This window comes from Catharus ustulatus, chromosome 1 (assembly GCF_009819885.2).
Source record: "Catharus ustulatus isolate bCatUst1 chromosome 1, bCatUst1.pri.v2, whole genome shotgun sequence".
In the NCBI taxonomy this organism is placed as follows: Eukaryota; Metazoa; Chordata; class Aves; order Passeriformes; family Turdidae; genus Catharus; species Catharus ustulatus.
The window spans coordinates 26333230-26348799 of NC_046221.1; the positions used below are offsets into that span (position 1 = coordinate 26333230).

Sequence of the window (15570 nt, forward strand, 5' to 3'; positions counted from 1 at the left end):
ATAAACAGCATTTTTCTAGTGCCTGACTGTGCTCTGTTTAACACATCTGTGAGTAGTGTTTTCTGATCTGACCACTGTAATTTTTTTTTTCAGTGCTGTCATTAATTTGGCTGCAAGTAGAGATAGTCTTTTAGGAATGGATGAATACTTTTGTTTCGTACTTCAAGGAGATAAAAATTTTAGACCTTTTTAAAAGAGAAAATCCAATTACAAAGTGAATTGTACAGGTAGTTACTGTGAACAGACATATCTTACTGAGATTTTTTGAGCAATTGTCTAAAATGCAGCATTGTACATGTTTAGGAGGATGCCAGAGAACGTAAAAATTATGATTGGTGTTCTTTTCTGTGGAAATGAGCAAATGGGCTCTAAACCCATTTAATTTTATGACTAAATCATAAATGTCTATCAGCACTTTGTGTTAGCATCTGAGATAAATGTGTGTCAGTGTGGTAGGACCTGGTCGGAGTCTATATATCTGGCAGTCAGGGAGTGGGGCTTTTGATTGTGTGATTTTTGCTTTTGTTTTTCTATTTAATCCTTTCTGAACTTGGAAAACAAGAAGGCTTATGCTCTTTCTGTAATGTGTGGTATTTTAAACTTCAAATGTCACCCATCCCCTTGTCCTTTTAATGAATTTCTGCATTCTGTGAATGCCTATGAGTCAAAGAGCAGAGGAGAGCTCTGTATTTGCTTCACTTAGTGAATTTAAACAGAAAACCCCTAAGGTTATTGATTATAGCAAACACCATTTTTTTTATAAAACATGTAGAGGTTCAATCATTTACTCATGTAGGATTTTAAGAGAGCCTGATGCTTGGATTCAGCATCACCTGTGAGGAGTGCATCACACCTTTCAGGTACGGCAGTACGGAGGGTTTCGGGGTGTCTCTGTGGTTGCACACAGTGATGGCAATGCAGTGACATGGCCAGTCTGCACCTTGAACTGTTACCTTGGCCTCCCTTAATGTGGAAGGTGTCTGTGATATGGATGGACAGCAGGCTGGGATTTAATGCAGAATAAATCAGGCATCTTTTGATGGTAAATGGTCAGGAGGGGTGGTTGTAACTTGAGCTTGATTCTGATCCTCTTGTGTTTCTGGTGGCAGTCGTATACAAAGGGGAAAGACTTTTGCCATTCAACTGGTGGTTTGGGTTTTGCTTATTATTTCATGTAAAATCCCATAAAGTTTACAACTGGTGCAGGCAGAGGATCATCGCAGTAAGAGCTACTTCCGAAGAAAAAACCAACCAACCTAAAAAACCGCCTGGGAGGAGAGCTCCTGTGTCCCTCTGCCATCCTTGTGAATACTGAGCCTGACTCTGTGAGGGTGCAGGATTACTTGTGTTCCATTTTGTGTCATGTCTCTGTTTTTGTGAACACAGTGTGATCCATAATTGAAATTAGATGCCCTTGCAAAATCTGCTAAGGATATGTGTCATGATTGACGAAAAATGAGTTTTCTTATATTTGGAAGATGCAGTTAAATATAGCATAAAATGAAAGGCAGAAATGAAGTAATTTTCCTTATTTGAGGAAGCTAAGCAAGAGTTTGTTTCAGTTCTGCTGCTAAGGAAGATGACACTGGAAAACAGTTAAATTCTGTATTTATTAAGTTCTAATGAAAACTAGACCATACAGGAACATACTGCTCCTTAATACCTGAGAGAGACTGTGTTCATTGTGTTTTATAGTGAAAGTTATATTGGTGAAAGAACAAATGATAGCTTCTCACCTGTTTCTTTTTCATTATACTTTTAAACCTGTTACAAAACTTTGGAGTTTAGCATAAGTTCATGTGCTGTTAGGAAAATGGAACATATTATATATATAAGCTGAATCTTAAATTACTATGTACCATCAAATCATGTAGTACCTTTCCATAAATCACTGATCACATAGTAATAGTATTAATTTCTGAGGGAACAGTAGTGTATTAAACAGTTAACTATCCCAGGCTTTGTTTGTTCCTCATCTGGTACCACAGGCAGAAAAAATGAGATACGCCATATAGTTCATCTTATTTTCAGCACTTCTGTGGAGGCTGAAGCATATTTTCTTGGATGCATCACTGACTTTTGGTAAAATGACATGAGAAAACTCCGTTTTCTGTCAGGAGCCAGCCATGTTTCCACTGTACAGTTTTGAATTTCTGTTCACATTGCGGATCAATGTGAAACTGCAACCACTGAGACTTTCTGGCATGTACAAAACATTTGTTCTTCTAGAAGATGAGTGGGGGAGAGGAGCCAGCAGTACTGTGTAGGTGGGAGCCCACTGGAGTGCTGTGAAGCAGAACACCTGGTGTAAGGAGTAGGGGATGTACAGCCCAAGACCACGTCATGTGCAGGGCACCTGTGAGAGTGGGAGTTCCAACTTTGTTGGGGAGCACCACTTCCAAGGTCTGGGTTCTATTATGCTGATGTGCTGTGAGATGAGATGCTGTGATGTTAGATTAAAAAAAAAAAAAATGCAGACTATTTTCCAGTAATTAATTTGATATTTTTGGAAAACGGACAACAGTTTGTAAAATTGTAACTGATTTTTAAATGGACTTGAGTTGTTTCTAGGTACCAGAGCAGCTCATGTCTGCAGCAATAGCTGCAGGCTGCTCCCAGGTGGTTGACATTAGCAATGGGGAGGACTTTTCTCCCACTGTAGAACCTGCACTGGTAGGACACTGCACAGAGGGGTTCTTGGGGGTTTGTATGTTCAGTCAGATCTCGTGATAAGATGTGAAGAGTTTTGCATTGCTTTCTTTCAGTGTTGTTTCTGAATTACATGCTGTGAATGTTGTTGTTTGGGATAATGAAAGTGGTGTGGGGGTTGTTTTGTTTGTGTGGGTTTTTTGGTTGTTGATTTGGGTTTTTTTTTTAAATGTGGATTTGTTAGTTTTTGGGTTTGTTTTTGTTTTTGTTTTTTTTTCTAATCCAGAGTCAGGACTGACTGGATTGTTCTGTGCAAAAATGCAAAGATAGAATAAAATGAAATGAGGTAGGATGGTTGATGTGTACCTGTCAGCGTGTTACTGATCTGCTGGATAGCTTCCGAGATCACATTTGTCCACTTGCCTTGATAAGAAATTCTGTAAATTGCAAAGGTGAAGAATTAACCCAGTACAGTTGTTTTGTCTTACCATTACCATCTGATTGTTCAATCATTGGGAAAAAACCTATTTAGTTTCTTTTAAACTCTACACCAGCTCTACCATGAAGTAATACCACTGAGATGTAGGTTTACCATGGGAATTAACCATGGTGTCACTGTTTCTGAATGCCTGTTTAATTTAAAAGCAGAAGAAGTGATGTTGGGAAGAACCTTGAAGAATCAGTTTGAGTGAGAATCTATATGAATAAAAATTTACTTTTGTTTGCCTCAGTTTTTTTTAGCTCTCTGTTTTTTTTTTTTAATAGCCATGAATTAAGCTTTGCAGCAGGGCTAGTAAGATCCTGCTGACTTCAGTGAAGCTTGACATGGTTCATTAACAATGTAATGTATTTATTTTAGTAAATGGTGTCATTTTGAAATATATCACGGGCTCATGAATATCTTTCTTTCTTCTTGCCCACTTTTCTGGAATTATTAGACATACAGCTGAAATAGTGGCTCTAGTTACTTTGCTAATTGGATTAACAATTCAGTATGCAATGGTGAGGTTTCTTTTAGCTGAAAATTTGGAATATTACTTTTATGGATGTATCAGTTTACAAAGTGCATCCTATTGATATCCTGCTATATAGGAAATATTATTAATGCATATATTAGATCTATAATTAAATTTTGTTTTGTTTTCAGTGGTAGTACATAATAGGGCATTAATCTTAACATATCTGCATTTTAAATTAGCTACATAAAATTGACTGTAGGTACTAGAAATGCTTTAATTACTTTCCTTTCTTATAGAAAGTGAAAATTCTTTTAGTGATTTGTTGTTGATTAATAGACTGTAGGAGATTGTGTAAGAGTGTGTTATTGTAATAAAATATTATTTTAAATGTTGACCTGAATATTGCCTTTGTCAGATTTGTGACCTTTATATTTCTTTCTCATTAGAACTATGCAGCACTGATCCAGCAACAAATTAATGAGGACAAACAAAACTTGAGAGAAAAGGCTGTATATGGAATTCAGCTCACAGAAGAAAAACTTAATGACTTCCGTGATGAACAGATTGGGCAGCTGAAGGAACTGATGGATGAGACTACCAAACCTAATAAAAAAATCACCATTTCTAAAGACTCAAAATACAAAACCTAAAAGAATAAAAAATTATTTTAATGCATATGGAAGCATTTTGAAACTACTTTTTCCAGCTGTATTTGAATGTGATTTCTGTGAGATAATGGACACTGCTGATGCTATAACTTATCTGAAATTGATGTATTTGGCTTTCTGTGCAAGAATAAATGGAAAGCTGGAATAATCACAACACTTTTATGTTAATTGCATTATTTTTTTCTCCTTTTTTTTCCCCCCCTGCTAATGGATGTTGAAGACTAAAAGAATTTGGGAAAGTAAATTGACATTTTTAAAATATGGAGTTGTTAGTTTTGGGGTTTCTTGCTTTGTAATCTTGGCACCTGTAGGGCAAAACAACTTCCTATTTGTCTATCATCCTCTTCCTTAATGGAAAATATGCTATTAGCATTTGTTTTCTGGTGAGGATTCAGTAGACAAAGCAATGGTATTAGGGTGGTTTTGTTTTGATGGGAAGAAGTGAGCAATGTTTCAAAAACCACACTGCTGGTGAAATTGGAAGTTGGTTTTCTTCTTGGGCTTAATTGTAAAATGGATTTTAAAATAAAAGATGTAGCTCATTATTAAATTAACTTTGAATCACTCTTATGCAGAAAATTCTGCATTTTTAAAATTCAGATTGTTGTTAGGATCTAAATTTTTTAAAAACCTTTCATGAGGGAGTTGTGCTGTAGTTGGAATTCAAAGGTTTTTTAAAAACTTGGGATCCCATATTATGCAATGTTTTGTACAGACCAGAATTTGTAAATGACTTGATCACAGAAATTATCCTGTTGATAATACTGTATGACGATCATTAGCAATTTATTTTTAATAGGTTAAATCTTCAGTAAGGCAATGTGTGCTTGTTGTAACATATACTGTTGGAACTAAAAATAAGTGGGGGTTATCTGTTAAGAAAAACACATCTCTTTCTGTGCAAAAGACAGCTTTGATTTCATCTTCCAAACCTAGTTTTATATTATTAGTTTTGTTCTATTTCTGAACCTTTCTCTGTCTGTTACCCACAGCATGTTCAAGACAACAAAATTTCTTTGCTCTTGGGAAATAACAGCTTTGACAAGGAAGCACATTTCCATCTGTCTCAATTTGTGACAACATGCTGTTTGCTAAAGCTGTGCTCCTGGATCCTAATGGAGTGGGTAACAACTTGGAGAGCAGCCTCTTTCTTTCTCCTTTACCTCTCTTCCCAATTCTTTGATGGGATTGTAGGCTGCAGGTTGCTCATTTCTATTAAAAGCTCGCTTGCCGGATTGTGGTGTGAGGGATGCATAGTTACTTTACTGCATCTTCTGTGGCACCCACCTCCTTTGCCTTTGTTGTGTGTGCAGTAGGAACGTGCTGTAGCCTCAAGCACCCAATGCAAACAGGATGGAAGGGCAGAGATGACATCCAGGCTGCAGGGCTGTTCACAGGTGCTGATTCTTGGTGCTTCAGGGGCATGGTTGGAGAGAATGGCAGCTCCCTCCTACCCTGCTTCAATACCTAGGATGCCCAGCATCAAAGTGGGAAGCAAATGGCATGTGCATACAGGAAGCTTGAAAACTGTCTCTGATACTGCCGTTCACACATTCCTAGTCTTGCTCTTTTTACAACTTGAAGTCTGTAAAAATCTAATCCAGCTCTGGAGTTTACGGCATAAGGATTTGTTCTGTTGCACTTCCATCAGATGTACAGTAATCAGTAATTCCATCACTAAATCTATTTGGTTTTCATACCAAAAGTAATTTTTGGATGTTGATAACAAACAAGGCCTTTTGTTTCCAGGCCTTGATTGGTAGTAGACCTGTGCCTGCTTTTCAGTCAATATCCAAGTTGCTTCAAATTTATTTCAAACACTGAAATTTAAAGCATCCTTACTTTTATCAACACATTTAATGAATCTTGTTAGTTCAATGAAACTGGTTAAAATACTTGTTTTGCATCTGTCTACTCATGTACGCACCTAGGTTTTTAGAGGCTAAATTAATTAATAATGAAAAATTGCTATGAGTAACTTAAGCTTGTGATGAGACCTAAAGGGAGTTGGAGGTGAGGGTAAACGTCTTCACATCCACAATCCCTTTTCTAGTACAGTAATTTCATGACCATAAGGTGCACCGGCCTATAAGGTGCACCTCCAGAAGTTGGCAAATTTCGCAACTTTGTAGGTATAAGACGCACCGGACTATAAGGCGCACTTTTTTTTTTGCCGTGAAGATCCGTGCTGCGTGCAACAAAGTAACGAATTAGTAACGGAATCCCGCAGTCGTGGAGTTTACTGGCAGGTACTCAATTTGCAAACATTTTTCAGAGATTGGCGTAGCCTTTAAACGCAGCCCTAAGTGCCCTCCCTGTGCGCTGGGCCTGGCACTCCTGCCTGCCCCTGGCACCAGCTGGCGAGGCGGGGCTCGGAGTTGCTGTGGCTCGCGGCTTCTGCGGCAGCCCGCTCCCTCCCTCCCTGCGCCTCCCCGGCGCTCCGGCAGCCCCATGCCGCGCCGGGAGCCCTGGGCTCCCCCAGCACTCCAGGAGCCACGTGCCGCTCTGGGAGGCCCGCACCCCCCCGGGCTTTTTCCCCATGGCGCCTCTGCCCCAATGCCGGCGGCTTTCCCCCAGCCACTCGGGCTGCGCCGCCACCGCTTTCCCGCGGCCGCAGGGCGCTGTGCTGCCGCCACTTTCCCACGGCTGCAGGGGCTGTGCTACCGCCTCCGCCGCTTTCCTGCGGCTGCAGGGGGCTGTGCTGCCGCCACTTTCCCACGGCTGCAGGGGCTGTGCTGCCGCCTCCGCCGCTTTCCCGCGGCCGCCTGGGCCGCACTGCCGCTGCCACGGCACTTTCCCCCAGCCACCCGGGCCGTGCTGCTGCTGCCCCAATGCCACCGCCAGGCAGGCTCTGCTTGGCTCAGGGCTGTTGCGGGCTTGTACTTCTCGTTTCCCCCAGGCCTGGGCTGGCACCACCTGGCTTCTCGTTCCCCCCGCCCCTGTGCCCGGGCTGGTGCTGCCCGGCTTCTTGTTCCCCCTGCACCCAGGCCGGGGGCGGTGCCGCCCAGCTTCTTGTTCCGCCCGCACCCGGGCTGGGGTCGGTGGCAACTCCCTCCTTCCCCTTGCGGCTCCTGTCGGCTGTGGCCGTTCACTCCCGCCCCCCCTCGCGACTCGGCGCTCCTGCGGCACCGCTCCCCATTGCGTCTGACACTTCCGGTTTGGCAAATTTCGCAACTTTGTCCATCAGATAAGGCGCACCGGACTAAAAGGCGCACTTCCGGGTTCGGGGGAAAATTTTAGTCAAAAGGGTGCGCCTTATAGTAATGAAATTACTGTAAATCCAACAGTTTTTTTTTCATTCCTAACAGTAGTTCATATTTGGTACAGTATTTATATTCTTGTTTAAAACTTTCACATACAGGAATGAAGCATCTTTCAAGACTGCTGGCTTTAAGACAGGCAGTGCTAATAGTAAGGTGTGCTCTGGTCTGAGCAGGGCTTACGCGAGTAGTGGGACCCTACAGAAGTTTTGTGATGCCAACACTGCCTTGCATTAATAAAATTATTTGATTTACAAGTGTGGCTAATGACAGTTAAGTTGAGGAAAACAATGGGCTCATCTTGGCCACAGAAAGATGGAGTGACACAGAAGCTTTTTCATTAATTTTGGGGGTTTTGTTAAGGTACAGAACACTTTTGTGGGTAACTTTATGCTTGGTTTGAAGGATGATGAACAGAAAGAAAGCACACATCAAAAATAATTCAAAATTTCAGGCAGTGTGCTATTTCAAATGGCAAGAATTGCCTAGAAAAAAGATTCTACTCACCTTATAATGAAAAATAGCTCTGATCACTTTAGAAAAAAGTACAAAGTTTTTAGTTGTGTTCTCTGTGTTGGATGGATTGCTATTACAGAACACATCACTGAAAAGCTTCTAGTACCCTTAAAAGACTCTGTCCATCTAGCTTAACCATTAAGAAATATTAATTATATTTTGTTGATCTCTTCAAGAGCTAAAAAAGAGTGATAAAATTCACTGGTTGATTTGACTGAGTTTTATCTGTGGTAATACTTCCTGTGATTGCCTTGCAGCTGCTAGGAGTTGGGGAGGGAGCTGAAGTTTTAAGAAGCTGCAAAAGGCACAAGCTGAAGTCTTAGCAACAAGTAAAGAATTTTCAGAAATCTCATTTAAAACTACCAGTTTTGGTATGCAAAGTTATACGTCTTAAACAGAACAAATAAAATGTCCTTCTTTCAGTGTTTTATTATGCCTATGATGTGGGTTTATGGTTTTTTTTAACTGGCTACCTGGCAAGAACTATTAGGACATATTTATTCCTTAAAAGTAAATCAATGTAACATCTTGAAGGTAGGATTTATGAAGAAGTTTTATTCCTTAGCTATTTGGACTTGAATATTTTTGAATTATTAGTGGACATTCTATTTCTTCTTGAATGCATATTTGTGAGACACTGACAATGCATGGATGAGTCAGTAGCCAAATTTTCATTGGCTCTAGGTAAAAATATTGGACAATGAATGAAGGAAACATGCCTTTACCTGCCTGTCACAATCTATTTTATATTTTTACTTTCTATAGCTAAACTAATAGTAGAGGGAAGGCTGAATCTTCTGGCAGACTGATATAGCCAAGAGGGACCATGGAGGACCTCTGTACATTTGATGCAGTGTGAGAGCTGAATCACTGTGAAAAACAGTTCACATTCGAGGCAGGATAAGTCTCTATGTGCTATCCTGCTTAACTGCTAATTTTCAGACCTCTTGGAAAGAGTTTCAAGGTAAATCCTTCCTGTTGGACAGTGTAGATGCAGGAGAGTGTAGCTGTAGCAACACAGGTGTTGCTGGGCTTGTTTGATAAACAGGACTGCATGACCCGCCTTCTACTGCACTGTGTCCTGGTGCTGGACCAGGCTTGGTGTGCCCACCTTACAGTGGGCAATGGTTGTACCAGTTTGAAAACAAACCAGTGGGAGATTCCAAGGCAGAACTACAGTTTAATTGGAAAATTAAAATAAAGGCAATAGTACAGAAACACTGGCTTAAACTGACAGTCAGAATATGACCTGACCACCCTGTCTGTCAGGGTGGTGGTAACTCTGATTAAGTGGTGGCTACAGTCCTGTTGGAGTGATAGTTTTGGTTTTGTCAAACAGTGATCCTGTAGAACAATCTGGTCTTTCTCTCTTGAGGTCCAGTAGTGGGTATTGAGCTTTTGTTCTCTGGGTATCCAGTGATAGTGCTCCCATAGTGTTCCAAGGCTCAGATTATATCCAGGTAGGAATGTCTGGTTCTTCCTCCTGGGTGGGGCATCTCACAATGGGATGATGTAATTTTCTGAGTCATGCTGGGAGATATTGATGGCTCATTAGCAGACATAACCCCCCAGATTTATCAGAGAGTTTATTAGAGTTATCAGGGATGAGTAATGGAAAAGATAAAGAACACTGCCTCACCTATTTTAACAGCTTATGAAGATGACAATAGAATACATACTTTTGGTTACATGTTACATTGTAAGCTAAGACGGTGTACTGAGGACTCTTCCCCATTGAGGCATATCAGAAAGTTGGCTGCAAAGACTGATACAAATTAAATTGTGTTAGAAGTAATAACATTTGCACTTTAAAATGATCTGTTCTTGTTCATGGAGCTTAAGCATCTGCTGCAAAACCACTGGCTTTGGTAGGAACATTTTCAGCAGTTTCAGTGGCCACAGCTCTGCTCTAGGACAAGCCTTGACAATGCTGAGTCCTTCCAGCTTTTCCGGGGCTTTCTACCAGGTAGGGTACATGTAGATCACAGAATCAGATTTTATTTAGATGCAACCTTTACGTATGTATTTACAAAGTGTTCATTGAAGTTGAGAGCTCTAAGTCAGTGCATAAATTCAGTGCATAAGAACTGAATGGTTTTGCTACTTGTAGCAATGCGTTATGAGGAAATACCAGGTGTTTCAACAAGCTCATTTATGTGATATATGATCCTGCACAACTGATACGTGTGTCTGGGGAGTTCAGTATTTAATCTGCTCTGTAACCATTTCAAAGCTAGTAATTGAAGCATAAACAAGGAAGAATCCTTTGTTTAATAAAATGACCTGTATTGAATATTTGTCAGCTTCTTCTAAGTGCTGAGGATCATCAGTGCATATTAGCCCTGTAAAGTTCTTGATAAGTAGTTTGTTGAAGCACCACCACTTGCAACACAACTTACTGATGAGCCTTCTGGTTTATGCCAGTAACATTCCTTGAGGTTTGAACTGAAATTTGTGTTAAGCAAATGAACTTATTTACCAAATTTCCCCCCAAAGGTTCCTGTTTCTGGTTTTGACTGGAAAAAACACAAGTACAGAATCTGTAACACTGATATGTGTTTATCCTGTGAGATTAACAGAAAAACAAATAAAACATGCAGAGGAATCTAAGATGGAAATTCCCTGTTGGGGTTATATCAAAGGCAGGATTTCACTTAGCTTTACTGTGGGGGAATGTACAGAATCTGTAGCACAGAAAGTCTGCCAGAGCAGACTATTTGAATACATATTAAAAATATCTTGCTGTTATCAGTGAAGTTACCTTTGATTATAATACAGTAAATTAAAAGAAATTTTCAAAGCTAAAAAAAACCTCTGGTAAAATTACAGTAATTTCACGAATACAAGCCGCACCAATTTGACCAAAATTTTGGTGGAAACCCGGAAGTGCGGCTAATATTCCGGGGCGGCTAATCTATTAACAAAATTCTAAAAGCTGCCAACACGGAAGTGAGAGCCCACGGCAGCCCCAAGCCAAGCTGGAGCCCGGCCGGCCCCGGCAGAGGTGGGAAAGCCTGGCAGAGGCGGGGCCAGCAGTGTGGGGGGCGGGCGGCAGAGCCTGAGCCAGCAGGACGGGGCAGGGAGGGCGGCAGAGCCTGAGCCAGCATGGCGGGGGAACCTGGGAGAACTGGGGCTAGCAGTGCAGGGGAGCATGGCAGAAGCAGGAAGGCCGGCGGGTGGGGCTGCCTGGCAGCGGGGGAAGCCCAGCAGAATCGGGGCCAGCAGCGTGGGGGAGCCCGGCGGTGCGGGGGCCTGCAGTGCCGGCCAGGGCGAGGAAACGCGGCGGTGGTGCAGACGGGAGGGGGCGGCCGGCGAGCCTGGTGGCGGCGGCGGCAGCCCTGCCGGCGGGGCGAGCGAAAGCGCCACTCGGCGAGCGAAAGCGGCGCTCGCGAAAGCGCCGCTCGCGAAAGCGCCGCGGGGCGGGGCGGGCGCGGCGCTCGCGAGGCGCGGCGCAGGGCGAGCGAAAGCGGCAGCGGGGCGGGCGGCGAGCCCGGCGGCGGCAGCCCTGCCAGCCGGGTGAGCGAACGCGGCAGCGGGGCGGTGCTGACGGGAGAGGGGGGCCAGCGAGCCCGGCGGCGGCGGCAGCACCACCCGGCCAGCCCCGCCGAGCCGTGGCGCTGAGCTGGGCCACCCGGCCCCGTCGGCAACCATGAGCGGGCCGAGCCTTCCTGGCCCCGCCCCGAGCCAGTAAAGCCCGTTATGCCGCGATCCTGTTACTAATTGGCCAATTTGTGAAAGCTGCGCACGGATTCTCGCGACGAACGAAAGTGCGGCTAATATTCGGGGTGCGGCTTATCTATTGACAAAGACAGCAACATTGTCGAGGCACCGGGGGTGCGGCTTATAATCCGTGCGGCTTGTATTCGTGAAACTACTGTAATCAAATACTCATTTAAAACTGATTTGAGAACTCCATTCTATTCAATTTATAATGTGAGCACATACCACTGGGTAGTGGGAAAATGGACCTGTCCTAAGTATCAGCTTAAGATGGTATTGTACAGTGCTCCCAGAACATACCCTCAGGTACAGTAAAAAGGAAAACTCATTTGTGGGTTTTCTTTACAAATGATGAAACGGAACTACTCTGCTTTGTTTTTTTTCTTCTGAGTTAAATTACACCATTCCTGTCCAGTTCAGCTATTCCAAATTAACATTGTCAATTGAAAGATCAGGTTGGAAAAGAAATTAGGCACATTTTAATGTGCAATGAGGTTTATTCAGATGCATCTGTATTTCATCCTGCTTTTGTCTGTCTAGTCACAGAAACACAGAATAACCCCACTTGGAAGTAACACACAAGGACCATCAAAGTCCAACTCCTAACCCTATACCAACTCCTGGCCCCATACAGGACATCCCCAAAAATCGCACCATGTGCCCAAAAGTGTTGTCCAAATGCTTCTTGAACTCTGTCAGGCTTGGTGCTGCGACCACTTCCCTGGAGAGCCTGATCCAGTGTCCAACCACCCCCTGGGTGAAGAACCTTTTCCTAATATCCAGCCTAAATCTCCCCTGGCACAGTTTTATGCCAATCCCTTTGGTTCTGTCGCTGATCACCGGAGAGACTGGCCAGCAGAGACCAGTTATGCTGTTGGTTGCTTTAGCTCAGACTCAGAGGGAGAGAATCAGCACCTTCTCCACAAACAACTCAGATGCCTAATGATGTGTGACAGACATGGCTGTGGTGTGGACAGGAGCGTGGCACAGCTGCACATCTGCAGCCCCTGCCTGCTGCTCTGCTGGCAACCCCTGCCCTGGAGACTGGCAGCCAGGAAAGAAAGGATTTAGGAAAAACTTCTTTACTAAAACCTAAGTCTTCCAAGCATCTCTTGTTACTTTAAGGTACATCCCTGCTGAGCGCTGATCCATAAAACAGAACTCCAAAGCCACAGACAAGGTCTTGGTGCCAGACCCTGACTCAGACTGTGGGGTTCAGTCTTCCTCAGGCTCAAGATTCCCCAGTTTGTCCCAGAAAACTCAGCTTGTTCCCTGCAGGAGAGAGCAGTAATGGGTGTCTCTCAGCTCCCCTGTGCTGAGGAGTGCAGCGCTGCCTGCATGCCTCATGCACTCTGCATAGCTGTGGCAGGTTCATGGCAATAACCTGGGACAATTACTTCGATTTTGGTGCAAATACAGCAATGCAGCCCCATATTTTCTAGGGATTTAGTACAGTGTTGCCTTCCTGATCCCACAGTGGTGAAAGAGGAAGACTGACACTGAGTAGTGTTAACATTTTCCCTTTCCCATTGCTTCCTTTGCCACAGGCAGTTCATGTTACAGCAGTGTGCTTTACTGCATACAAGTCCTACAGAGGTAAGTCCAGTACTTCCTACCTGCCCTTCTCAAGCCCCTGCCTCACACCCCAGGTCTCAGGAAAGCTTTTGGGTCTAATTTGGCCCATACTATTCACCCCAGTAGCCTCCTTTCAAAACTGCAATGAACAAGTAAGTTAGAAAAATTTTAACCTCATGCCACTTTCCCAGGCCTCAGGTGTGACTATAGGATTGGAATTGTAAAACTGAGGAAGGGAAACATTTTTCATTGTTGCTATGGAGACTAGAGTTTATGCAGGAACGACTTGTTCTGTTTTCTTTCTCCTTGATCTTAGGCCAAAAAGGAAAAAAAGAGAAAAGGAACATGAAAATATCACAGACAAAACCTCTAGGACATGCGATTACAATCTGAATGACCTCTCAGCAGTATCACAAAGAAAAACAAAGGTGACAGGAACAAAGAGAAAAAAGTCTTTGTGTGTCAAGACAGTCTACAACATTTTAACAACAAGACCTACTCACATTTTATCTGTAATATGCATTTTTCAACAACAGGGATGTGGAATTTGGGACTTTACCTCCTCCTGAATGGCTGTGGATGTGGTCTTCCCTTGCTAGTCCATCGCCTGAAGGAAAATCTGCTGTAGTGACTGGATGGCAGTGTACTAAGGAGCAGACATGCACCTGTTCCTTGTGAGCACATAATCAGTAAGAGTATGATGACAGTGCATGAAGTCTGGACCAGGCTCTATTGCAGATCAAAGCATGGAGTGTGTCTGATCACATTGCTCCAGTAAATGAATGATTTCCAATATTTGAAAGCAGCTCTGAAGTTTCAAAAAATGACACATGCTAAGCATAGCAGATTGCCCATAAAAAATCCCCAACATACCCATACAAAAAAACTGGGACTCTACTGGACTACAGGTATTTTGATGTCGTGGGTTTTAAGCCCTGGAGTGGAGACAAAAGGCATCCCCAACACTGATCAGACAGGTTCCAGAGCACTGTGGAGAAATACCCCTTTTGGTTTATGAGATTGAAATCGTGTGCTGAAGGAGCAAAGAAGGTGGCCATATGGCCCCATCCCTGACCACTCAGATCCATCAGCAGCCTCCTCTGGTTGTCATGACTTGGGACATAACTGAATCCATGTGCTTTTCCGCAGTGATGCAGGTGTCAGTCCTGAAACAGCAGCCCAACAAGTGGAAATTCTGCAGGACAAGTAAATTAGGTGGAATTAGCTTCTCCATTTTCTCTTCTTTTTCACTGTTCAGCTCTGCAGAGCTAGAGCTGGCTCCCAGAGCAAGAAGTGTTTGTCCTCGCTGTTCCTAAACATCTATATTGCCTCTAATTAAGAGCAGCCAGGTGGAGGATGTACAGATGTCTGTGCTGACTGACAGCTATCAAAAGACTGGATAATGGCTTTCAGTGTAAAAAAAGAACCCAGAAATGAGCTGGCAGGGTACATGTTGCAGGAATTTACTAGTTTGATCCCTAATGTTGAACGGTTGTACAAATTGTGCAGGATATCTATCCAAAAGCTCGCCAAAATCTATATAGTAAGACAAAACAAGCAGTTAATATTGGCCTGAATGCCAAGGGGGTGATGCCTTGAGAGGCTACCTAGAAAAGAGGCTAGACAGTGTTAAAGGAATAAAGTAGGTATTTATTAAAAGGCCTTTGAGGGATACACCTGGGGCAGTACAAGAACCTGGCCAAGCCTACACTCAAGATGGACCCAAGATGGACGGTGTGTCGTGAGTTTTCACACTTTTACAAGTTTTGATCCATTTACATATTGGGTCCATTTACATATTGTATTGTCCAATTACAGCTCCAGGTTATGCAGTCTCATCCTCCCAGATTGCTCTCCTCAATTCGTTGTTGTTTACACTTTTTGGGCCTGAAGCTGCAATGGTGTCTTTGGTTCTCAGGCTGGAAAAGGATTGTTTTGTCTAACTAAACTGTGAGAAGAACTTGCTAACACTTTATATGAAGTTCAGAATTATATACTAATGCAGAACAGAAACTGGATAATATGAAAGCTGAAACTTAAGGCATTGGGGTTACTTGGAACTAGAGGCAACCCTGTAAAAGTTATATCAATGTTATTGACATCCTAAAATGTGTGTAGTTATTTTGAAACCAATTTTTAGCAAGTTTACAGGCCAAAATATGATTCCACTCATCTCAAAAGCTGGATAAATTTAGAAGTTTGTGTAAGTCAGCCTCAAAGGGA

At 43.0% G+C, this 15570-nt stretch overlaps 1 protein-coding gene across 1 annotated transcript in view; it reads left to right on the forward strand.

The window, feature by feature from the left end:
- SDHAF3 (succinate dehydrogenase complex assembly factor 3) overlaps positions 1–4432 on the forward strand; it is a 28320-nt gene extending 23888 nt beyond the window's left edge. Inside the window, exon 2 of the mRNA XM_033076637.1 lies at positions 4055–4432. Coding sequence (XP_032932528.1) covers positions 4055–4258 — 204 coding nt within the window. The 3' untranslated portion in view covers positions 4259–4432. The remainder of the gene's footprint in view (positions 1–4054) is intronic.
- The last annotated feature ends 11138 nt before the right edge of the window (positions 4433–15570 follow it).